The 26,692-nt window shown below is 39.3% G+C and overlaps 1 protein-coding gene across 3 annotated transcripts; it reads left to right on the forward strand.

Moving 5' to 3' along the window:
* The first annotated feature begins 158 nt into the window (after positions 1–158).
* taf4a (TAF4A RNA polymerase II, TATA box binding protein (TBP)-associated factor) lies at positions 159–17,922 on the forward strand. 3 transcript variants are annotated; one of them, XM_057847079.1, is made up of 16 exons: positions 159–491; positions 826–1,585; positions 5,108–5,238; positions 6,366–6,485; positions 6,803–6,877; positions 7,018–7,137; positions 7,215–7,304; positions 7,375–7,587; positions 7,694–7,817; positions 7,902–8,004; positions 10,767–10,936; positions 11,292–11,422; positions 11,730–11,855; positions 11,972–12,028; positions 12,108–12,230; positions 16,815–17,922. In XM_057847079.1, the coding sequence occupies exons 2-16, from the start codon at positions 1,081–1,083 to the stop codon at positions 16,971–16,973; spliced, it is 2,247 nt and encodes a 748-aa protein (XP_057703062.1). In that variant the 5' UTR covers positions 159–491; positions 826–1,080; the 3' UTR covers positions 16,974–17,922. The 3 variants fall into 3 exon arrangements, with proteins under 3 accessions (XP_057703062.1, XP_057703061.1, XP_057703063.1); XM_057847078.1 differs by lacking the exon at positions 159–491 and adding an exon at positions 499–592; XM_057847080.1 differs by lacking the exon at positions 159–491 and adding an exon at positions 533–679 and having other exon boundaries at positions 830–1,585.
* Positions 17,923–26,692: the final 8,770 nt, after the last annotated feature.

Below are 26,692 nucleotides of genomic sequence, written 5' to 3' on the forward strand. Positions count from 1 at the left end.
TCAAAATGAACACCCTACGAAGAATAATTTATTCAAATATAATTTGTTTGTAGTATGCAACGCACACTGTCCCACTAGAGGCTGCGTGTTTCCTCTGAGAGCGGGTGTGACGCCCACTCCGCCTCTTCACTACAGCAACTTCACTTTTCTGGCCACAGCAGCGTAGCCATCTTGCACCGCGTCTCGACCGTGTCTAAATCTCAAAAAAGGACGGTTTCTCTTTTTGTGAAACATACTGATAACTCACTAAAAGTCTCAACCGGCATTTCTCACTTAGGGGCTAAAGCAGCCGTGCAAACAAGCCGTCTGGGATTCGGTATTTGACGAAAACACTCGGAAACCGCCGCTGTGTTTACTGCTAGAAACGAATCCTCTGGAATGACAGTTGAAGCCATTAGGACCGCCTTATAGGCCGCGGAACAGCCAATCACAGCTCAGCTAAGTGCCTCCAACAAGACGCCGAGTTGTTCAGCGCATGCGCACGTCAACTGGTAAGTACAACAGTAGCTTCCTTCACTTCTCGCTAGCTCGCGGGAGAGTAAAGATGGCGCCTGGCCCTGGTTTGCTGGATGAAGTTAAATTACACACAGAGGTGAAGAAAGCCGTAGTTTGTCACGCTGAACGCTCCGTAGACTCACCATTATTGTTCTTGTCTCACAATAACCACTGGATAAGGCACGTGATATTTGATCATTAAAAATTGCTTGCTTCTGGGCAAGACCGTAGCGCGCGAACGTCCACTTAGGACTTGGGTCAAGAAGATAGCTAGGCACGACTAGTCAGGTATGCTGTACCTACTAATAATGTGTTGCTCTCCGTGTGTAGGAAGGAACACGCTGGCAGGAGAGATGAATAGATGCGCCAAAGCCTAGCTCCATCACTTTCTTCATTGTTTCTGATCCGAACAAGTTGGAAGTGCATGGAGTGTCAACATAACAACGTCCCTATGGTTAGTCGGCGGACTTTGCCACGGGACACGAGGCTGACAAAACAGTCATTATCAGTGTTTGTGTGATTTATCATCTTCACTCGTCAAGAGGAAGTGGGCTTATACTCTGCGCAGACATTCAATGACCAACTATGAACTGTCACAGTTCAGGAAGTGCTGTGCCTCCCGTGGGAACGACAGTGGCGGGTTGTAACAACAGCTGTCCCGTGACATCTGTCAGTAGTAGCGTGTTGTCCAAGGGGTCGAGCACTGCCATCGTGCCTCCCTCGTCAAACTCTGTCATCCAAACGCCCCTCCCCAACTCGCTAGGTGTCATCACCTCAGGTCCGACTGTGACCCCGACATCAGGAGCTACCGTGACCCTCGTCAGACCTCCTATGCAAACCGTGCAGTTAGGTCCAACTTTGAACGGGAATAATGATGGGATTCGGACGGTTGCGCCCACGGTTAAGGTGGAGCCAACCGCCACTAACCTTCAAGTTCCAGCGCAGCAGCCTGTCACGTCTGACGCTGCAAGTGCCCCACGTGCTGCCGGTCCAGGTGGGGTCCAAACACTGACGCAACAGATGTTGTCACCTAGGCTCCCTCTTACATCTACCGGGCAGCCCAGTTTGCATAACATCCAGCTTCCCCCTGGTGAGTGTGCCTTGCATATTCCACTATTATGCAGTATATTATAAATCCCCCATTAAACAGACAAATAACTCAATTTACTGGATACATTACTTGCACCATTCAGGTGTTAAACTAAAGGCCCCTGGGCCAAAACTAGACCATCACGAAAGCAAATCGTGCACTGTCTTCATGTTTCTTGCTAAAATATCAATATCTCAGATTGCCATTTTTAAAAAGGTTAAGATTATGCATGCATTGTTTTGCTTCCAATCTGCCTTTTAAAACAAACTGAATGGTTGAACAGCATGGTTTTACTGGATTCTGGTTTCAAAACCAAGTAAAATTGTTATTTTTGGGGTGAATATTTAATAGTAATATTAACATACTTTTATTTATGTTTTATTACTGTCATAATGGCCTTCTGTGGAAAACCCTTATTAAAGGGACCCTCAGACTTAAAGACTTATAGGCTCTAATAAGCCACAATTGTTCTCTTTTACTAAAATGTTATTAGAAACATATAAAATATTGCCATTGATTAAAAAATCTATAATATTTAGTACATGTTTTGACCTACGGAGGGCGTCATGTTTTATGCACGCAATGGAGGCTCGAGGTGATGACGTAGATCGTCACTGTCACTAGACGAACACTACCGGGTTTCTCCAATTCCTTCTACCCGGCGAGACGTCCAACACATGTGCGCGTCAGTTAAAAGCGGCGAGTTCCGTAATTTTCGGACGATAAGCAGCTACTTTTTTCCCTCATTTTGAATTCTGTGGCTTATAGTCCCATGCAGCTTATTTGTTGATTTATTTGGGTTAATAGGTCACACTTTATTTGACAGTGGCGTCATAAGACTGTCATAAAACCATCATAATTATGATGTGAAATTATCATGGGCATTACTGAATGATTATGACAGACTGAAAATTATGGATCACACTAAATGACATCTTTTATAATCATTCATTAATGTTCATGACAGTATCTTGTCTCAATTATGATTGTCTCATACAATAACTAGCAATTAATGAAACAACTAGAACAGTAACTGAAGAAATAATTAGCATCAATTATGAATTTTGATTGTTATTTACATCTGTAGTGCTGCAATGCATGCTATGAGGCATGTTGAACAAGGGTTAGGTGACAGCAGGTGGTAGCAGAGGTTGACTGTCTCCTCCAAGGGAGCAGCGATGGCCAAATGAAGCTTCTTGAAGTAATGATCATGGTGGTTCATTTGATCTTATGACAGTCTTATGATGCCGCTGTCAAATAAAGTGTACCTTTTAATATCTTTTGGTGTAAATATCCCATAATACAGTGAGGACAGCTGCGGCTTATAGTCAAGTGGGACTTCTCTATGAAAAAATGTTGTTCTTGTGTCAAATTTGGTGGGTGGCGGCTTATAGTCTGGTGCGCCTTATAGTCGGAAAATTACGGTACTTACTATTTGTGTTTTTGTATGTTTTATTACCTTTTCATTGCCTCAAAATACTTTTTGCATGTGTTTCCCCCTCATACTTTGGAGCATTATGTTTTCTTGTGGTAGCTTTAAAGCAGATTGTTGATCTGTTGTAGGGCTGCAGCTATCGAGTATTTTAGTAGTCGATTAATCGATAGACTAGTTCGAATAATCAAGTAATCGGATAAGGAACATGAAAAATTAAAATACCTGAGCTGAGCCTCAAACAGTATGAATCTTTTTTTTTTTTTAAATGAGAATCTATGTACAACAAAAGAAGAATTGGCTAACTTACATAGAAAAAGTCTGCTAGCTTAGATGCTATAAAATGGTTCAGACACATATTCCCTCAAAAAACTGCTAAATATACCTATAAACAAAATTATGGATGCATTAAAAAACAATAGCTCAAACAAAAACTTAGCTTAAGTTGGTCTTAACAGGGAACAGTTGGATTCAGCCATGTGAAAAGAGGCAGACCAGAGGGCAGTGTATCCACCCTAATCAATAAAACTACATGCAAACACTTACAAGCATTAACCATTACAACGCCACTTTAATTAAACGAATACTCCAAGCGGCAAAATTTAATTTGAATATTTTTTTCTAATCGATTACTCGAGTTAATCGATTAATCGTTGCAGCACTAATCTGTTGACCACATTAGTCTCGGAGCATATTTAAACCACCCTTATTTGATATTACTACGTTTAAGTATTTTCTTAAGGCATCTTTAGTATGTTCTGTCTGTATGTATCTAAACAAAATAAGCTGAAAGCGCGTGGTAGTACTTTAGGTGTCAAATTCGCCTCTTGTAGACGTTTCGCCGGCGTAGCAAATTTTGGCAAAACACCGTATTTTTTTCCTACTCTCGTCTGGTCTCATCCCATCTTTCCTGATCATTTTGGTTTTGCTGCTCATTTTGTGAAATATCAATAGTTCAGTCACGCTTATTAATGTTCCTCTCGAGTTAAAATTGAAAGTGTTGAACAGATGACATGTTTATGTCACCAGAGTCATACTGTGGAAGCACGGTAGCGTAACCATGTGACATCACCGCTCTGCGACGTCAACAACAATGGCGACCTCCTAGTTAAACTAATTTTAGAAATTGTATAAAACTGAAAACATCAAGAGGGGTTTCAATATCAAATTATATTAACTCATAATGTTTATCTTTTAAGAACTGGAAGACTTTCAATCCATTAACACCTTTAAGATGTGGCCTGTGTCAAAATTAAGTATTGATTTAACTTCTTCACTTGTGTTAAAAAAAAAAAAAAAAAAAAAACCATTATTTTTTTTTCACTCATTTTCCATACCGCTTATGCTCATAAGGGTGCTGGAGCTAATCCCAGCTAACTATCGGCAGGAGTACGGGTACATCCTTAATCCTTTAATGCCAGCAATATGAAGCAATTATCAGAGAATCCCAAAATTTGAAAAATAAGGTCCTTATGAAACCTTGTTTTCAAATTTGTAAAAAGAAAAGTCAAAATGAATATATGTAATAAGCACTCAGATATCTATAACCCTTGCTAAATCCTGTTTGTTTTTTTCATAAAACCTGCAGATGCATGTGTTGACTTGCAGCCATCATTTTTAAAAAAAAAAAAAAGAAATGTCAAAATTCTGAATTAGTCTCAAAATCATGAAATTTTAGGTGTATCAAATGTGATACGTTTTGCAATATAGGGTTAACTGGTTTCCAGCCAATTGCCAAAAAGTACTTTTACTCATTAGTTAAACGAAATAAAATACACGGCTTTGACAACTTGGCAGTTGCCAAAATTAGCGGTGGACTTTTGAACACAACAAAGTCCCTTTTTCGTTAAATTTCATGGCGTTTCTACTAAAAATAAAAGCTGCTGGTGCCATCAAAACTAGGTTTTCCCATAGCTTTGCTAACATTGCAAACTGTAAAAAAAAAAAAATCAAATTTTCAGCACAAAAGTATTTTGACTTTGTTACTTTCCCCCACTGTTATCAGAAACGCATTATTTAACTTATAGCATGAATGTAATGTAACACCTGTAACTATCTGTTGAAAATAGAAGCGCATATACTTTCTCCAGGAATGGTGCTTGTACGCAGTGAGGCTGGACAGCTCCTGATGATTCATCAGCAGGCACTGGCCCAGATGCAGGCGCAGGCTTTAGGTGGCATGGCACCCCGAACTGCTACGCCTAACATGCCTCCAGGCCAGGTGGTTTCACATGCTTAAATTTCTTTTTCATGTTTTGTGTCTGCACACATCCCAACCGACATAGTTCAAGTATGTAATTTCTAGTCAAGTTAAAAGTTGTGAGCCCAGAGGCTTCATCTTGATTTGTCTTGAGAGCATTTCTGTAAAGAATTAGTTTCTTGATAGATGTGCATGATTGAATGTGAACCAATATACGATAGAATATAAGAACTGTTTGTCAAGAAAAAAACTTCCTTGATTGGTATGGTCACTGCAGTGAAGAATCTTATTACCATATTGGCCTGAATATAAGACGGCCCTGATTATTAGACAACCCCCTCTTTTTCAGGACTCAAGTTTGTAAAAAAAAAAGACTTTTTGAACACCAACTTAATTTTTGTACAGAAAATAGTTACAGCATATCTGAAACAAATGATTATGACAATATATTTGAGAGAAAAATCATGTTATTTTGCCTCATTCAAATCTTAATATATGAACATTTAAATACGTAAACTAAAGTGCAATCACATTCGTAAATGAATGGCTTCTGGTTTTTCGAAATGTAAATAAACCGATCTATTGTGATAAAACAACAAAATTGCAAAACTGCATTAACCATCAAAGTGAAGTCTAACTGTAACTGTGGTCTTGAAACAAATCTGAATAAGGAAAAACATTGCAATAATGCAAACTGGTTAAACTTGAGAGTTGCTGAGATCTGTCATGACAGAACACCACTTCAATGATATCTGGCGCCATCTAGCATCGTAAATGGGGAGAGTAGCAGAGATCTGTCATGACAGAACATCACTTCAATGATATCTGGCGCCATCTAGCGTGAATGGGTATAATGTCTAGACCGCGAATATAAGACGACCCCCTCTTTATCAGTATTATTTCAATGCAAAAAACACTTTCTTATATACGGGCCAATACGGTATTATTGTGTTTGTGTCTAGAATTTTGCTCTTCTAATGTCAAAATGGTACGTCTTTAAATTGTGTCAATAATCTGTGTCAAGACCGGATTTAGGTAGAACTTGAATGAGATCTTATTAGATGTGAACATTCACATGAATAGGGATGTGTGCATATTGACTTAGGCAAACTGGACTTCATAAATGTGTTATTTTGGCTTTTTACTAGGTTCCTCTAAACACTATCATCAGCAGACAAGCATCTCCGAGCACCATTATCCGACAGGGCTGTCCAACTCCAACATCGTTGCCTTCCACTACTACTCTTCATAGACCACCTGTCCTTCATGTACTCGAGTCTGAATGTTTTAATATGTTTATTTAACACATTTAATTTTGTAATCTATTGATGATGCTAGTAATTTTCCACTTAATGTAAACATATCACTGCCCATATTGTAAAAAAAAAAGTTGACAAACTTGATCCTAATCATATTACAAACCAACCATATACCCAGCAAAACTGAATCTATGGTGTCACTTTAGCGACTAATAATTTGTAATCACTTAACATTTTGAAGGTCTCCATTTTCAAGGCTTTTTATTGTTAACATTTGTTTAAACCTGATGATGATGATATAATCAGCACTCTCTCCCTATTCTTAGAGTTCAGTGGGGACGGCCATACAGGGAATGGCCCAGAGAAGCCAAACAGCTGGGACCACAGTTACTATGAGTAAAGTGAGTCATGTCACTCGGATGAAATATTTATGTGTTGAAAAACCTTGGAAATGTATCCCTCAGATGATATCACATTGTCTGTTCTACACTGGTGCATGTAAAGTGAAACAGAATCTAAATGCATCTTTCTCACCTATAAGGAGACAATGGAGAATGTGAACAAATGCAGGAACTTCTTGTCGACACTGATCAAGCTGACCTGTACTGGCAAGCGATTAAGTGAGGCTGCCAGTGTGAAACAGCTGGTGAAAGACTTATTGGTGAGAGACAAAAACAGAACAAAGAAGGTGTTAGTGACCTCTGCATATACTGTATGTACTAATATTTGTTTTATCAGGAGAGTAAACTGGAGGCTGAAGAATTCACCAGCAGACTATATAAAGAGCTTAACTCTTCACCCCAACCATATTTAGTGCCTTTCCTCGAGGTAAAGTCCTCATATTTTCCTATCTCTTTTCATGACCAAATTATGGTTATGTTGGCAAATTTGTCTTCAGAAAAATCTTCCCGCCTTGAGGCAACTTACACCAGACTCGGCAGCCTTCATTCAGCAGAGTCAGCTTTCCCAGCCAGCCCCTGGCTCTGTCTTGTCCACCTCACCAAGTCCTACTACAGTTGTCCTTAGTAGCCCTGCACCTCGCCTTGCCGCTCAACTCAACAGACCCCAGCTTCAGCCAAATGTTAGCAAACCTGGACAGACGCCGTCAATTGTAAATATTTTCCACTAATACCCATGTTTGATGTTGACTTGTTGTCTCTACAATTAAAGCACACATCCAGTGACTTAATAGACTTAACTTTCTCACGCCTCCGCAGCAGAGAGCAATGCTGAGACCTCAGGTACCCTTAGCCATGTCCCCTATGGTGAATATCAGGAATCAGGTCCCTGGTCGCATCGTTTTGGGACAGCCGCAGGTCCATCTTAAAGAGCTGCAACCATGTGAGCATATCACTTCAGTACCTTTTGCTGACTTAATGGTGGTATTTTCATTTACACTGTCCACGGTTTCCCAATCTCTGACAGTTCCTGCGAAGTCGGTGGCGACTACCATTTCTAGACAAAGCTCAGCTGCAGTTGTGACTACAATGCAAAATAATAGGCTGAAAGAAGCAGCTGGTACTTTCAAGTAAGATTACGAAGCAGTTTTATCGGACTTATAATTTACAGTACTGTATGCATAATTGTACTAAGGCTCTGGTTGCCCTGGACTTCATGTTGAAGTTTCTGAAGAAAAACAAAAGAAATATTTATTTGCTAAACTTAATTTCATTAAAAGATTATTCTAACATGTTTCTACGTTAAGAAATTGTGGTAAGGAAGCAAGGGTATAGGTTTGGTCTCAACATTGGTAGGGACGATATAACAGCATAACCTGCATGTACACTTTTCGCTAGGGATGGAACATTAATAGGACCAAAAAGATTGGGGGATGGGGGTCACGGCTACATTTCTCACAAACATTAACCTAATTAATTGATATGCTAAATAAGAGGTGCTCATTACGTCGATCATGATCGACCAGTTGATCGCAACGCTAGTGTGGGTAGCTCGCGGCATTGATTATGTTGTGTTGTGTGAGCAACATATGAAGTTATGCAGCACCTTTCTCTCTCTCTAAGCAGCTTCTTGCCCAAGTTTTTCTCGTTCTAAAGTTTCCAGCAGAGTTCACTACATTTCTCACAGTTGAATTAAAGTTAAGAGACACACACAGACAAAACAGAAATACACTTCTCTCTAAGCAGCCTTCTACTCTAGTTTTGCTGGTTAGAAGTTGGTTAGCAGCTTAATGTTATGCTAACTCGGATGCAGGTCGGACTTTCAGTAGCAAAATTAGTGATGTGTTTCCCACCTCCAAAACATGGCGGTCTTTTTAAATTACTTACAGTGGCTGCTGCTGGCCCCAAAAAACTAATATCCCTGTGTGAGTGTGCGTGTGTGTGTGTCTTGGGTGGGTCAAGTCATCGGCCAATCAAACGTGCGTTTGAAGGGGGGGAAATAAATGGACCGGCGTATTCAAGTGAAAAGGGGTAAATATAAGTATGAACATAATAAAAATAATTCACTAAATGATGGTAGGGTCAATTCTATCTTTGCAACATATGGGGAAATTACCTATATAAGTGAACTACTTTTATAATCAGGCATGAAAATTAAAAGGGGTGACCTGGGTAAATTGTGTAGATCAGAGGAGAAAATTTTTAGGTGGGGGGTGGGGGGGGGTTAGGGAGATTTTTTGTAATGTCTGACGCTTTGTATGCAAGAGGGGAATGCGGCACAAAGCCAAAAAAGTGCACCAGAGTGGCCAAAACATTGACTTATTTTAACAAAACAAAGGAGGGTGTACTGTTGTGTCCTGTCTCTTCAATGCCAAGCTTGGCTGCACGTCGGCCGTGAATGAACACCTAAAGCGCTGTCACCCAGTTGTAATTTTGGAAGGCGACAGGAGACCATTACAAGCTGGCAGATTGTAAATCTAACTAACTAACTAACTAACTAACTAACTAACTAACTAACTAACTAACTAACTAACTAACTAACTAACTAACTAACTAACTAACTAACTAACTAACTAACTAACTAACTAACTAACTAACTAACTAACTAACTAACTAACTAACGACATGTTGTATTGAAGTTTCTAAGCCTTTCGCTATTCAGCAATGAGTCCATTTATTGCATGATAAATAAAAACGAGGGCGGTAATTTTCACGGCTGCATTTTATCGTCGCGTGCGTGCGTGCATACATTTGTGCGTGCATGTACACGTGCGTATTGATGGCATATGAGACTCCAGTTCCTTTCACAAAAGTTTATTGGTCATCAACACGCCGTAGAATTAAAGTTCAGACATACAAAATAAGAAAACCCATCTATATTAAACACTGTAAACGTTAGCATAGCTACATTGAGACTAATGGGGAAAAAAAGATGACCTACTTTAGCTTGCTATAAAACACTGTCAGTCTTCTCCAAAATGCAAACTTGCAGTTAAAAGGTGAAAGTTAAAACATGAAAATTGATGGTTAACAGCATTTGCAAACGAAAAAAATTGAAAAATTATTGATTACTGACACCGCATGCAATGACGAAAAGAGCTTTTTTTGCGGAGTGTAAAGCTTACTGTTAGCGGTTTAGCATGTTCATCATATAAAAAAACGATTTTTGGAGTTAATCTCACATACTTTAAAATTCAGATTCTACGCTAAGAATAGCTTTAAAATGACACCCTTTATGAAAAATCTGATTGGCAATGATTATAATACTATATTGTAGTATACCATAATATTAATGCTAGATTTAAAAAAAAAAAAAAAAATTGTTTTGATACGTGCTGGAAAGGCTAAGTCAGTGTTCTGAATCTGTTTACATTCCATTCTTTTGCACTAGTCAATGCTATCTGCATTTGACCTCATTGTTTATTTGTGATTTATTGTTGTTATTTACATGTTTATTTGTACTTAAAGAATTTAAGTGTTCCAAAACGTTTTTGTGAATGAATAAGCGTAATCAAAAATTCATCTCTAAATTAATAATTAAAAAAAAAAAAAAACAAGGAAAAAAAATTATTAGATTAGTCGACTAATCATAAAAATAGTCGGCTGACTAATCGGGAGAAAATTAGTCGTTTGGGACAGCCCTAGTTTTACAGTGTACCAGAACATATTTCTTCCACACCCTTCTCACTTTTTTATCCCCTGACCCATTTTCTTGCCTGTATAATGCACATTAGGTTGCTTAAAAGTTGGTGGGGACAATTTGAGCATATTGAAAAGTTGGTAGTGTTATGTCCCTACCATCCCTATGCAAACCTACGCCCTTGTAAAGAAGACAAAGTAGAATGGTGTTATTGTGTATGATAGTGATAGTGCTGCAACCTTTTTTTCGTAGAGATGACGATGACATCAATGATGTAGCCTCCATGGCTGGAGTTAACCTATCTGAGGAAAGTGCCAACATCCTTGCAACTGGATCAGGACTTGTAGGAGCAGTGACACATTCCTGTAAGGATGAGGCTTTTCTTTCCTACGTCATGTTACAGAGGAGAATGCTGGAGATTGGTAAGAAATTAAAGCTCTTATCACCAAATGCTCTTATGTGTACCTGTTTAAATATTGTTGTCATTATAGTTTGACATTTTACTATATAGTGGCAAATCCCCAGGAGAAATACATGTCCTATTCAATTTCCTCTCTTTATATTGTTATTGGCACAGCAGCCCGGACAAACTGCTTCTTCCTAAACCTATTCAATGCCACTGACTGCTAACAATGGCACCATTAAAATTTTGGTTCAATAAAAATATACTGTCAGTTGCTGGCTGTATCGATTTTTGTCCCCAGCTGGTCTAACATACTGTACAAGTAGCTCTTCATGCTGTTCAAGATATAACATGCATCACTTTTTCTATTTCAGCCCGCAGACTTGGAGTGACAGACCTCGGTCCAGAGGTAATAAATTTAGTCTCACATGCTACTCAGCAGCGACTACGTGATCTACTGGAAAGAGTTTCCCTAGTGGCCCAGCAGAAAAATGGCAATTTCAAGGTTTGTTTACAGCGTTAGCACTTCAACAATGGGTCCATGGTTCCCCATAGTTTATTGTAACAATATGTTGTGGAAAGATACTTAAAGTTTTTTTTTTTTTTGGGAGGGGAGGCATAAAAATGGTACGTCCGCTTCCTGAATATGCAGATAGCATTACTGATAAATTGTTTCAGAGATTTTTATGGTACTGAACAGTATTATTAGATGAAAACTACATTTAGAATGCAAGGCTCTCTGTGCATCTCAATTTTTATTTTTTTGAAAGTTATTTCACTCAACCTGCAACCCTGCGCTTGTCTACTAACAGGAGGAAGAAAACTATGAACAGAGCAGTGATGTTCGTTCTCAGCTCAAGTTCTTTGAGCAGCTGGATCAGTTAGAGAAACAGCGGAAGGAGGAACAAGAGAGAGAGATTCTCTTAAAAGCAGCTAAGGTATATTATTAAAAGGTTCATGTAGTTAGCTGAGGGGTAGCAACACACGTTGTCATCGAATCACATTATTAACATAAAGTTTTTTGTATTGATGTTTCTCCTTTTTGTCACCGCAGTCTCGAGCTCGTCAAGAGGACCCCGAGCAGCTACGTCTGAAACAGAAAGCTAAGGAGGTGAGAGGGAGTTTTAAGTTTTAAAAATTCCTTTAAATGCAGTGCAGTTTATGTCGGGGATGGTGTTCTTTTCTTTCAGATGCAGCAGCAGGAGCTGGCACAGATGAGACAGAGGGAAGCCAATTTGACTGCCCTTGCCGCCATTGGCCCTAGAAAAAAGAGGAAGATTCCTGAAGCGCCTTCTTCCACAGCTGTAACAGAGGTAAAATCTGCAGTATTTTGACTTTAGCCACATTACCATGATTATCAAAACACAACTTAAATTATGTTTTGGCCGATAAATCTTCACTGCATCCCGTTTAAATACCTAAGCACTGATGCAAAATGTAAGCAAGAGATTCAGTTTCAGCCAGTCAAGTGAATTTACAGTCAATTGAATGTGAGGGCTTCAACAAAATCTCTTCCTCGCTTTTATTTCCTCCCCCTGCGTGCCTCTGTGCGGAAGGCGAACGCTTGATTAATTCTGCTTCCCAATGGGAGTAACCCTACCAAGACCCTGTAACAAATGAATACGCAAGGTCATTATGTTATATATCCTTGATCACTGAGATCTTAAATAATAAATATGCATATGTCGGATTGTGGTTAAGTCGCATATTAATGAGAATCCAGCTGTTTGCAGAGCAACTAGAATTAACTTGAAAAAGGACATTCTGAGCATACTCAATGCAGGTTATCTTGAAACCCTGATAAAAGGTCATCAAAGATTATAGAGCGAACAAAATGTGGAAAAAAACAAATGAAAAGGGAATTAAAAAAAAAAAAAAGTTTTTTTTTTCTTTTTTTAAATACAGTGTGACCCAAAAAACGAGAACTTTGTATCAATCCAAGAGTGATTGGAAAATAAATATTTGAAGTAATTGAAACTTTAAAACATACCATTTAAGAAACAATGATGGAATTTTAATTTTTTAAAAATGTTCTTTAAATGGCGTCCTTCATCCTGTACGAATGCATTCTTGACAGATTCCTCATCTGAGCTGGGATTAGGCATGTGCTGGTATGATATACTGACGGTACGATAACCTTTAGCCAAAATATCACGGTATTGCAATTACAGCTCTAAAATGTGTTACTTTGAGATATCTGGGTTTAAAAAAAAAGGGGAAAAAAATCCATTGAACAAGATTTTTAATTTTCAAAACATATGAGCAAATTGGAACATAAGAATAATGTTAAAAAATTTTTTTGAAAAATTATATATTTCTAAATAAAAATAAATCCTGTCCTTTAGGTGAGCCTAAGCCCACAGCCTCAGCTCAACATTATTGCAATCAGAACAAAAATAATTCAATTATTTTTCCCATAAAAAGCACGTGTGTATGCCTCGTATCATGTTTACATTATACACACACACACACTCTCTTTCTCAACACAGACAGTTGCCAGAGAGGAAAAAAAAACACGTGATTTACCACCGCTAGACACACTAGACACGCTGGAGTTAACGCTCTTAGCTGGTGGGAAGCATTGATGACAGTGTTTACTAACTTTTAATTTTGTATAAATGCGAAATCATATTGGAGGCATTGCCTCCTAGGCAGCCACCCTCTGCAAACATGTTTTAAAACATGTTGGAAGGCCCCTTCTTCTCTAAGCCGCGGCTGTCTGTAGGTTTTCTGTAGCCAAAGTATTCCAATACCAGCGATTTTGTTTTCTTCGATGGGGGAAAAAGTTCAGGAGTTTTACCTCCTCCAGCCATCGTGTAGCACAGCTGACTCACTGACAGTGAGCAACAACCAGTAGGAGAGGGTTGAGCTTTACAGCTGCAAGTGAGGGATCTCTCCATGCATTTTCAGGACATAAAAAATGGATAATACCTCAGGGACGCTATGACAGAAAATGTTTGTGGTTTTGAAACCTTGACGTTTTCATAACACGGTATGCCTTGAAACAGGTAATCGGCACATGCCTAGCTGGGATACTGAATTTCATCCTGAATTCTGCATGGTTGATAAAATGGCAGCTTGTTTACTTGTTCAAGGTCACTGTCTCGCAGTGCTGCCACTTGCTCATGTTTGCCAATACGCAAAAATTCACATTTTATCAACAGCAGATTTCAAGAATGCTTTCGTGCTGGAGGATGCCATTTAAAGGCCATAATTTTTTAATCAAAATTCCATAATTGTTTCTTAACCCCTTGAGCATGCTGCTGAAGTACATGACGCGTTCGCGTCTCTAAATCAATAAATACACTGAATTTAGTTGCTATTGCCACTTCTGGGAGATGATTGGATGGAACTTTACCCATCGAAATCAAATCATGAGGTTTAGCACTCTAGAGCTGAAACGAATGCTCAAGCAACTCAAGTAACTTGAGTTTAAAAACTGATCCGAGTAATTTTATTCCCTTCGAGGAATCGTTTAATTTTTCCTGCTCTAAGCATCAAGTTTTGCCCGGGTTACTTTTAATGCGGGACAACGCGCTGATGTCACATGCGTAGAGGAAGAAGCAATAAAAAGATGTAAAAAAAAAAAACTTTTTTGCAGCCGACAGCCGCTACAAACTACGCCGTCATTGCTCATAACTAACCCGCAAGATGCGGTGGTAGCAGTTAGAATCTGATGCGTCTCATAGATATCACATGTATGTTGAAATGACAGAGTCACCGGTGTTAGTAAACAGCCGCCATCTTAAAGCAGTACACTTCTCAGCGCTAATAACTTAGATAAACGTTACTGTCACTCGCTCACATACGTAACGTTAGCCCTGCGGAGGGCTAGGTTTCTATTAAGACCACTGTCTATGCGTGGCTAATGTGTCCTACATACAGGCTTTATTTAATCTGTGAAACATAGCGCTGTAGAGTGATGAGGGTGTAAAATGAAAATATGATAATGCTAACTGTCAATTTTAGCTCAGTAGTCATTGATGGATAAAACACCAAGTAGCACTGGCCCCTAATGTGCTCCAATACAGCAGGTATCATACTGTAACGTTGACAAAGAGTCACCCGCTTCGTTAGGTTGCAATTATTTCTGTTTTTGGGAACTTGTGAAACGACAACAACAACAGGAAGGCACGTCTATCGCTCTCCCGCACCTCCCTCACCCCCGCACGTCACGCGGTGCATTCAGGAACGCATGCAAATATCCCCGCCATATTATAACCTGATATGTTACAATACATTTACTATCAGGACTTACAGTTTAGACTAACTTAAAACTTAACTAGAGCTTAAAAATGGCTTGACACAAATGGAAATTCAATTGAAACACGTGGGAAAACTTTTAAGTGATGTGTGTTATCAAGCGTAATGGCATTTTTAGGTAAGAAATATATATATTTTATAAGATCTAAAAGTTTTTGGAGTGAAAGCAGTGAATTGGTCTTTTTTTTTTTTCTAGTCACATCTGAGAGGCAGTTGTTGGCTGTTTTCAACAATGTACATTGAAAATAAAGACATTGACTGACTGAAAATGGTTCAATATTAAATGAAATGTCTTTTTTTCTCATGTGTATTTATAATTGCTCTTTACCTAAAAAACGTTTTATCCGATTACTCGATTACTAAAATATTCGATAGCTGCAGCCCTATAGCACTCCCTCTTTGTTATTTTTGGCGCTTGGAAAATGGCTGAGACAAAACGCAATGTACGTGCTCATTTCTCATTAAAAAAAACAATGTAACTTTAACATAAAAAATAACTAGTAAAAGCATGAAATATCCCCAACCCAAAAATTGCACTTTCTTGTATTTGAGTAAAAATCAGCAGGTTTTATTTTTGCCCAGCAGAAAAAAATGCAGGTCTGAAGGGGTTAATTGGCATGCTTTAAGGTTTCAATTACTATGAATAAGATTTTTGTGCCATCACTCTTGGTTTTATTGGATTGTTAAATTGTTCGTTTACCTAACCCTGCCGTGAACATTGACACTTCTCGTTAGTTTTACATTAGTTTTTAGCTCAAGTCCTTGTTTGTACGCGCCCCTGACTAGGCGTGCAACGAGCAGGATTCGCAATAAGAAATAATAAGTAATAATAAGAGAATAATAAGAGATGGTAATAAGAAATGATCGAAATGCTAGGATTTCCTAGATCAAAAAATTAAAATTTTTATATTTACCAAATAAACATTTGCAGTTTTAAAATGACTGCCAAAAAGATCAGAGGCGAGTAAGTTTTTTTTCCCCCAATCGTCACGATTGTCAAATTTGAACATTTTCAGTGACTCATGCAAGTATGATGTAAATTGTGTGATCAATTTGAATGCAGTTTGCCACTTTTCAAGAGAATTTGCATCAATTTGCTATTTCATGATTATCTGTATTATTTGCCAGTTAGAGTAATAATTTGAGTTGCCATTTTATATTTTCACATTTCATAAGTAATTTTTAACTGAATTATTCTTAGTCAAGTAAGCTGCTGAGGTTCTCTTTGGGAGTGAATAGAATGGATAGAATCAAGAATGAGTCCGTCAGAAGGACAGCACATGTTGGCGGATTTGGAGGTCAAGTAAGAGAGGCCAGGCTGGGATGGTAGAAGGATGCTGAGCCTCTAACTGCTAGGCAGGATGCTAGAGGAAGACCAAAGAGGAGGATTATGGATGTGGTGAAGGGAGGACATGAAGATAGCTGTTGTGAGTGAAGAGGATTCAGAAGACTGGGTTAGAGGCTGTGGCGACCCCTGATTGGAAAAGCTGAAAAGGAAAAGAAGATTAGATTTAGTCAAGTAATTATTTGTAGGACTACTTTTTACTTGCATCATATTATTCCAAAGTGACTGTACTTTTAAGTACAATTTGCGGCTAACCTTCCCACCTCTGTTCAATTCTCTTGCTCTGCAGGGATCGGGCTCCATTATTTCAGGGGGTGTTGGTTCAACGGGCTGCAGGCCCACACGGCAGCGCATCACACGTGTCAATCTCAGGGATTTGCTCTTCTGTTTGGAGAACGAGAGATTTACCAGTAGCTCCAATTTTCTCTACAAAGGCTTTCTCAAATAGACTTGATATCAACAAAGAGAGGAGCCAGAATGGAGTGTGCGGAGAGACCGATCCCTCCCAGCACACCGAGGGCATACAAGGCTCCCGAGCAGACTATTTGAAACTGGGGTTCTTCACTTTGGCAGATAAAGGACCTGCAACAGTTAAGTATATACTGTAAAGATATATTAAATCACCTTTCTACCTCCCCTTTAAAGGCTTATTTACTTCCTGAACAGCAATGGACTCTCTGCACCTTCGCTCTGAAAAATCAGATTTATCAATGAATGTTAATAATTTTATTGATTTCAAATTATGCTATGATGCACTCACTCGTTTTGTTTAGTTTTTTTTTTGTTCCTTGTTGGTAAATGGATTACAATTTAAAGCACTGAAAACAACCATTTTCGTTTTAACTCCACACATTTATATTAAATCATAAACTTACTTGTTTTTAAGTGAATTAACAAATTTACAGTCACACTGTGTGTCCTACTGAATTGCCTTCTTAACTATAAGCCATAGCATACTCTGCTGTAAATCGTAAATATCTAGCTCCTTTTTAGACTAGATTTTGATTCATATTTATTTACCAAATTAAATAATTGTTTAATTTATTTGATGCATTGTACCTTAAATGTATACGTTATTTTTTTTTAACTCATGGTGTGTAGATTTGTGTGTGTGTGTGTGTGTGTGAAGTGTGCTTCTGTTCGAATAACAATTTTCTTGATTTATATAACTCAAGTTGAAGGCAATTGATTTGTTTTTAAAGTTCCCCAGCGCTGTTCTACTCATTCTCATAGCTACTGCAGTTAATTCTATCTAAATATATTTTTTTGCTCGAAGCCCTTTTAGTATCTATGGTTGGGGGGTGGGGTGTATATTTGTAAATGTTTCATCTTTTACATGTTTTATAGAATTTATCCATATAATAAAATGTTTCCACAAATGAACATTTTTAATAAATTAACATTTTTGCAGTAACCTTATTCTTTGTGGTGCATTTGATTTCTTATGCCACACTAGGGGGCAGCATTGTATAGTGACACGAAAGCGTTTCCCTATGACCATGACTTGTTAAATACCTTGCACACTTGAAATTAGTAGTTAGTAGTTGGACCGCGGATTTCAAACGTTTAAAAGCTTTAATTAGCTTAACTAGCTAACATTATAATGAATGGAAAACACTATACTACTGTATAGGTGCATTGTTTCTTACTGATCCTAAATGAGCAGAGCACACTGCAACTGTTCATATGCATACAAGATAAAGGGTCTACTTTAAAGTGTTATTTGGTTATATAAACTGCACGCAAGGTTTTATATTTGTTTATATTCATGTTTCCCACAAAGGCCAATAATAAAAAAATTACATTTCCATGCTTCTTCACAATCACAATGCAGTCACAATGGGTCACCTCTAATTCGGGTTGCCCAATGTTTGGGTTTTATCAGATACAATTTAGACTAAATGTTTCAACATTATAAATACAAATAACTTGGTTTTAATAAATAATTACAAAACACTATAAATATATGCAATGTATCTACTGTGCTGCCTGAATCTGTTGGTTGTGAATAGTGCGACTGATGTTTACAGAACAAGCTGTTGGGTTAAAAACAAAAACAAGCACCCAAATGAGGCAACATTTTTTTTTTTTAACAGTCCGGCTACCAGTGTTTGCTTTGGAACCGGTACAAACTTGATACTGGGTTTCGGTATCCAACCCCTTTTTCCCCAATAGTTTAGAATTGTATGCTATTGCCAACAAATACATAGGCGGAGTTTGACTTTTGGGGCAGGGAGGGCACAACATGTTGATGACCCTGAAACGTAGTGTCAGTGATAAAATTAGCTTACAAGAATATTTATATTAATAAGTTGAAAATGAGCGTTTTTTTGTTTACTATCATTCTTGCGGGGGATTCTAAATCAGGCTGCTCAGGACATCTCTACTTTTCGGCAAGATCGTCATCCATTGAATATGGTACGCCTGCCTGGTGTCGTGCCAATGTAGTTACCCCCGTCAAAAATTGTATCCCTTGGGCGGAGCCACTGCCCTGCACTGATTTGCTTGATTTCTATGTTTTGGTGATGTAGTGATCTACGAGGTTTTAAATCATGGCCCATCCATCAATAAATATCTTTTTTTTTTCTGTCGTATAATGTAACATACGTACTGAACGTAAAAAAGGCAATGTTTAACTCATTTGCTTCCTGAGAGGTCTACTGCTTTAAGATGGCGGCTGTTTACTAACGCATGTCGTCCTTAAAACATGTTGCCAATGCAGCCGTGTCTGTCATTTGCATCTAGTTCTATAGACCCTACTCACCTACGTCACAAAATGACGTGTCGCTGTATCCGGCCGCCATATTGTCCGTCATTTTTTAGCCCTATTCTCAATGGTTTCAATTAGTCGTGCAATTTATAGAGCAATTCATGGAAGCCCCGGTGTTATCTGACGCTGTAAACTCATTGTATACGTTGCATAAAAGGCGTTATGTGGAAAAGCTTCAGTTTATCCATTCGCCAAATCCATATTTGATGCCTAAATCGATGTTTTTCGACCCACTGTCTTCGCCGTCTCTGCCTGACATCTGCTACCCTGATATTTACAACTATCTTGTCCACACAAAATCAGCCTATTCTCACGAAAGTTTGAAAAACTATAAGAGCTTGGAGGCTTATAAATACTTCGTTGCTGGTTGGGTGAAACAGGTCCTCGTCCACGAAAATTCGGCAGGAATCTATCTTGTGCTCGGGAAGGTGAGTTACGAAATTTTCAATTCAAAATCTTTTGTTCTTGCTAACATGCACTGTCAAGTCTAATGTATTTCATGTCATTTGTCAATGGAGCTAGGGCTTTTAATGTTTATATGGTTTAGCGATAGCACTCTCACTACATACATATTTAATATGTAATAAATATGAAGTGCGATAGCACTACTCCAGATTGTCCCTAGTTGAATTTATTTTTTGGCTTTTGACCTCAATAGTGAAATTGTAAATTAATTTTATGACAACTGTCTTATTATCCCCTTATAATTATATATTTTCACAACGTCTGAGTCTATGTTGTCGGCGATTAGCCTAGCAATGATCTTAATTGTGGTTGTCAGCCCAAAACCCTCTAAATATATATTAAATGCATCTTACCAGATATAAAATGACTACTACATAATCTGTGGTAATCGTTTGGAGCCCAGTTTTCTCGTCGAATTGCAGCAGCCCATCTCGCTCTCCTCTCCGGGTCTCTCGGAATCCAGTAGAACTTCAAGTCTCTCCATCTATCTTTTCTGTTATTGCAACCGACCGCCACACACGCCTTCACCATTTTGATGATTAATGTTAACGATCAGAAAAACACGCCATAATAGGAGGAATTTACGTAGCGGTAATGCATCAACCGTGACGAGTTGACGGACAATATGGCGCGGGGGCGTGGTTGTGACGTCATGTGAGTAGGGTCTATAGACCCCAATCACGTGACGCCTGACTGGCCCTGACTGGTGGCGCCATATTGTCTGTCAGCTCATCGTGTTTACATATTACAGCTACGTACATTCCTCCTATTACTGCATGTTTTTCTGCTTGTCTAAGGAATCACCGCCTAGTAAACGAACCCAAAAACCTTCCTGACAATCGTTATCATTGGTGAAGGGATGTGTGGCGGTTGGTTGCAGTAACAGAGAAGATAAACGGTTATTTTAGTATTTTCTGTGTGCCCATTGTTAAAAGGGCAAATCTTGAAAGCAGCACGGTTTGTTTATCTCGGTCCATGATGCGTTTGTGTCGACAGCGGTGAAAACATCAATATGATGCCAACACGATCACAGACATCGTCAGACTGAGACTACGAAGCTCGTCGCCACATTCGCGCAGCAAGAAGGTGACCGCAACAACAGGTGTTGTGCCGAAAAATAGCCGCCCTGCGTGAAATGTCCCCCCTGACGGGAGCGCACACACGGAATCGACTTTCTTGTACCGTGAATATGTATTATTTTACACTGCTTGAAGTAATAAATGTCATACCTGTGTGATTGTCATTGGGATATAGTCGTGAAAACCTGTAGACTAATACATTTCTGTTCAAAGATGGTTATGTGGCCCAGTCCACGATTTGTTACTAAATTACATTACTAGTATTTTGTGTGATTTAATTATTTAAAACTGATCTTACAGTCATAAATCCATTACTGTAATGCGTCCATGAAAACATTTGATGTTTTCACATCAATAAAGCGTTATAAATAAGCGCTCCCGGCAGGGGGAACATTTCTCGCGGGGCAGCTATTTTTCAGCACACACCGACCCGTTGTCGATCAAATTTCATTTTACAATCGTGACAACGTTGACGCTCAGCTGACCAAATGTCGGTTTATATTCGGGCCGGTGCCGATTTTGGGTACCCGACTCCTCATCGTGACATAAACTGGAGTATGATTGGAAATTTTGTGGTCTCAGGACGCTCTCTGACGCACGGGACGGGACTGGACGGGAGGAAACATCGGTTTGGGCATCAAATATGGATCTGGCAACTGGATCGACTGAAGCTTTTCCAAATAACGGCTTTTATGCAACTCATCCGATGAGTTTACAGCGTCTGAAAGCACCGGAGCTTCCATAATTTGCAAGTGAATCCACCTTTTCAAACTACGATCAGTGACAATACGACACACAATGACGGACAATATGGCGGCACAATACAGCGATCACGTGATTGTGTGACGTTGGTGATTGGGGTCTATAATATTTGATATCTACCGTATCATGTGGGCGTAGTTTGTAGGCTATGGCTACAGTCAGGTATTATTGGAGCCACCTAGCACCAGTCTTCCCCACTCCTGCTCTGCTCTCTCGTCTCCGTGAGTCCGTCTGTCTCAGACTTTTTTTATTCAACCAACCTAGTAACGCATAGTAACGCACGCCTTTCCCACCTCAGTAACGGTAACTGCGCGGAAAAGTAATTAATTAGATTACTCATTACTGAAAAAAATAACGCCGTTAGTAATGCCGTTATATTCTAACGCCGATATTAACAACACTGATTGCAATATATAAGTACAGATACCAAAGATACTATAGTACTTACATTTGTTGCGGCATGCATTTGCACCAATGGAAAATGGATTGAATTTCCTGCAAGTTTAGCCGTTGCTCAAAATTGCATTTCTGAACTTGTAATGCTGAGAGAAAGATCAGCCTGATTAAGGGCTTTGATACCCTTCCGCAAGTTTGTCTGGTAGTGGTGAAACGGGTGAGACCTCACCCATTTTGCCTCCAACCAATCTAATATTTTTCATGGTAATCCCCCTTCCACTCATCAACACCGCTGCTCTTTCAGACTTAAGTCCACATAAGCTCCCACTTGAGTGCTTGAGGCAGAGCAGCAACAGGGGATGATGAGGTTGCCTAGCGACGTCTCAGTCACTGCACCTGAGGGTGTTGGGTAAACACCCTGAGCTTGCCAGAGGGAACAAGAGTGAAGTAACATCACTGTCTTCTATACTTCCTCATTTTAAAGTCAGCTGTTTTAAAGGGAAGGAGAACAGGTTGGAGAATATTACAGTGTTGTTGTATTTGATAGAACAGTAAGTCTATATGCTGCCATAGCAGATTCTTGGCGCATTAAGCCCCCTAACTATTTTTAATTTGTCCGTTTTACCCTGAAAACCCTCGTTTACAGACGTCGCACAACCACTTTTGTTTCAACCCAGCCATAAAACGAAGGTAATTAATGATATTTATTATTCAAAATGTCTGTCGTGTTTAGCTTAGAATCATTAATTGATGTCTCATATTTTATTGAAAATAAATAAATAAATAAATAAACGGCTTAAAAAAATATTCACTCGCATATTTTAAACTTCTAAACAAATTATGTCACAATGAAAAAAATGGCGTCTGTAAAAAAGTCAGATATCTACCTCATAACTATCGCTTAAATGTATTTTTTTTGTTACCGTCACACTTTCTCCGATATGCTAGATGATAAATAATCGATCCAAACAAAGAAAATTTGAAAAATAACGTTTAAAAGGGTAAATATATGAAAATAAAAATCTCGACCACTCCTTGATGTCTGCGATTTCTGCATCACGACACTTGTTATAGTACCATGTTTCACCCATAAAATCCCCCCAAAAATCCAGCGTTAGCCATTCACAGCTGTGTCTTCATACTCAGTGATACATGCTACGTGAAGTTTTTGGAACGAAACGAGGTAAGTACGCGACAATATCTCGGTAAAATCATGGCGTCTGTAATTCTGCTCTCGTGTGGTCTCACCTCCAGATAGGGTTTTGCTGTTTAAAAAAACATTAAAAAAAAAAATAGACCTCCTGTTCAAAATTGTTCTTTCCTCAGAAAATTTAGATTTTAAGCTATCCAATGATGTATTACATGTGCATATCGGACAATTTTGAAATTTGGCCAAATTGGGGGCTCAGAGCGGAACTTCAAGTCACCTGAGTGTTTTCGACCATATATATATATATATTATTTCATAATGCTTAGATATTGAACATTTTTTCCCTCAAAATGGATCTTCCACTTAATTTTAACTAAAATTATTCATATATATTTTTTCATTGCCCATCGCAAAATACATGCAGGCAACACCAATACTACAATTGAGCCCTTTTCACACAGTATATGCAGGGAAATTCCCTTGTAAGGTCATGTGGGATTTACCTGTGTCATTGCTTTCACGCATGTAGAGATGTCCCGAGAATGACATGGGTTGGACACTTTCACAGACTTGCCCACTGGTGCTCTCTGTGCTTCTGGCTTGAATCCCGGAAATTACGTCATTTTTGGTCGGCATTGGCTGTCACAATGTTGGTCAAATCGTGTTTTGTTCCAGAGTGAGCGTTTCCGACGTCGTAACTACAACCAGTTCAATCTCATCAAGACTGTATTTAAGCCCAGGCGATCCAATTGAAGGGTGTCAAGATATTACTTGCTGGGCGCCTTTCGACACCTCTGCAGCCCTTGTTTTGAAAGCCACTACGTTGTGCTGGTATTTGAATGTACTGTATTTTTTTTGTTGTCTTATTGACTCTCTGCCTACCGCTTACTTATTGATCCCCGTCGACCTACTGTTATGGACCCAGTATGTTTTTCCCCTTTTCCGCGATCGCGTGTCTTTTTGTTTGTATTTAATAAACCCTTGAACGCGTCCCTCTGTTGTTTTGTGCTTTGAAGTACAACCTTGTTTCCGCAGTAGCGGACCCTAACATCGGCAGCAAAATAAACCACGCATTTCTAAAGATGGATGATGGACTCTCTTCCTTGGCTCTACGACCCCATAGCAATTTAATTTCATCATGTTTTCAGTTTAATTTAGCTTTTTCAAACTTGCTGTGTTGATAATTGTGATGTTTGGTTACCCCTTTTCATCTTACTGCGAAGAAAGAGGAAGTGACGTTCGACCCGCCATGGTATTTACGTCATCAGCAATTGTGCTGTGACCCGGGAATTTAACGCCTGCTTTCACGCACACCGCTTCCCAAGAGAGTCCCGGACATTATACTAAAGGGGAGTTTACATGGCGACTCTGCGACACGAAGACGCAATGACTGAGTTGCGGAGTGGCCTCGCGTGCATATGGTGACGGCGAAGGCGAAAAATTCTGAATCCTGCCTCCAAAGTGGAAGAATTCGATTGCGGGGGATTGAGGGGGGCTTGCTCCGCATGCATATCAAAGGCTCCCACGGCGCGACACCGCGCCGATAACTTCAGCACTTGTACATGTCATATTGGCCGCAGCGGTGCTACTAAACATTGATAACATCAAATATAGCGGAACGTTGGCTTTAATTTACTGTTTTAATAATGTTTTTAAATATGTTGAATGTTTCCATTTTTGTGCCTTTTTGAACAACAGAAAAATGCCATCGCTTCCAGTGGGCGGGTGTATTTTTTTCCAGGCTGAGGAACTTTGGTGGGGTCAAAGTGCATCATTCGCTGTCGCCTTGTAAATCTGCACTGCCCCCTAGGGCCTGGCATGAATACTACATCGTTTTCATGTGGAATTGCGACATTGTTCGAATGGAGACGGGCCCATATAAAGGTAAACCTGAAATTTTTCGTCTTCTCGGCGTGTCACCATGTAAACGGCCCCTAAGACGCAACCCGTGAAATGTTCGCGTAACCTCCGTGTCAGTCGACCCGGGAAATTTTTTTCACACATAAGGGCTACCCGTTTGAAAGGGTCTTTGGATGTCAAATGGGGACGGCAAATAACCCTTGTGGCACAATTGGGCCCTAGGCCACAAGTTTGAAACCCCTGCCCTTAAACGAATAAATGAAAGTAAAAAAAAAAAAATCATAATGAAAAGTCCTTATCTATATTTTGCTAAGAGCCACAAATGCATTGACCATTAACCACCTTTCTTATGAAATAATAACTTTTTAAGGCCCGTGCATCAGCAGTTTCAGCCTGTTTGCCCTGCTTAACAACTCCATTTCCTATGTGTCCATGACCTTGTGGCCCTTGGGTTAATGCTGACTTGAGGACTCTTTTGTCACGAGGTTGACCAGGGCCGTTTGCTTTGGCCCACAGATGCTATTATAGGACCAGTGTTTATGACTGCTGTTGAAATGGGTTTGTAAGTATGGTGTGCACCTGCGAGGTATTGATGTGGGGGTTAATAGACTGTTGCCCTCTTTAATGGGGCTACATCAGGTCTGGCAGCAGGCCGTGGCAGCCCACAGGAGAGGGAACATCCCATTTACAAAGTCATTGCATTTGTGGGGCAGGACAGGTACAAAAATGCGTTGTATCTTCTCTTGAGGTTTACACAGAGAAATCTGTGACATGCATGTCTCTCGCTGGAACTAACAAGCTGATATGCCACTCTTACATGATGCTGCTTGCTGTTGCACTGACCCGCTTTCAGTCTTAGAACTCGTTAGCTACGCACGGACAGTATCATTAAAAAAAAAAAAAAAAAATCAGCAAAACAATAATGCTCAGATTTAATGGACTTTCACAACAGTATTGATTTAAGCAGCATTTCACAACATTTATTGAGCCAAGGATCACATATTTCACATTAAGGAAAAACATTATTTGCACTGGCCATTTTGGCATGAATCACTCTCTGGGCAGATGGCCACTTTACGCTGCTATAGACCCTACTCACCTACGTCACAAAATGACGTGTCGCTGTATCCGGCCGCCATATTGTCCGTCATTTTTTAGCCCTATTCTCAATGGTTTCAATTAGTCGTGCAATTTATAGAGCAATTCATGGAAGCCCCGGTGTTATCTGACGCTGTAAACTCATTGGATGCGTTGCATAAAAGGCGTTATGTGGAAAAGCTTCAGTTTATCCATTCGCCAGATCCATATTTGATGCCCAAATCGATGTTTTTCGACCCGCTGTCTTCGCCGTCTCTGCCTGACATCTGCTACCCTGGTATTTACAACTATCTTGTCCACACAAAATCAGCCTATTCTCACGAAAGTTTGAAAAACTTTAAGAGCTTGGAGGCATATAAATACTTCGTTGCTGCTTGGGTGAAACAGGTCCTCGTCCACGAAAATTCGGTAGGAATCTATCTTGTCCTCGGGAAGGTGAGTTATGAAATTTTCAATTCAAAATCTTTTGTTCTTGCTAACATCCACTGTCGAGTCTAATGTATTTCATGTCATTTGTCAATAGAGCTAGGGCTTTTAATGTTTATATGGTTTAGCGATAGCACTTTCTCTACATACATATATAATGT

This window comes from Corythoichthys intestinalis, chromosome 9, assembly GCF_030265065.1.
Source record: "Corythoichthys intestinalis isolate RoL2023-P3 chromosome 9, ASM3026506v1, whole genome shotgun sequence".
NCBI classification, from domain to species: domain Eukaryota; kingdom Metazoa; phylum Chordata; class Actinopteri; order Syngnathiformes; family Syngnathidae; genus Corythoichthys; species Corythoichthys intestinalis.

Coding starts and splice junctions, on each gene's coding strand:
- taf4a (XM_057847079.1), top strand. CDS start 1,081: ATGAACTGTCACAGTTCAGGAAGTGCTGTGCCTCCCGTGGGAACGACA. Junction 1,586..5,107: donor TAACATCCAGCTTCCCCCTG/GTGAGTGTGCCT, acceptor TACTTTCTCCAG/GAATGGTGCTTGTACGCAGT. Junction 10,937..11,291: donor GAGGAGAATGCTGGAGATTG/GTAAGAAATTAA, acceptor TTTCTATTTCAG/CCCGCAGACTTGGAGTGACA.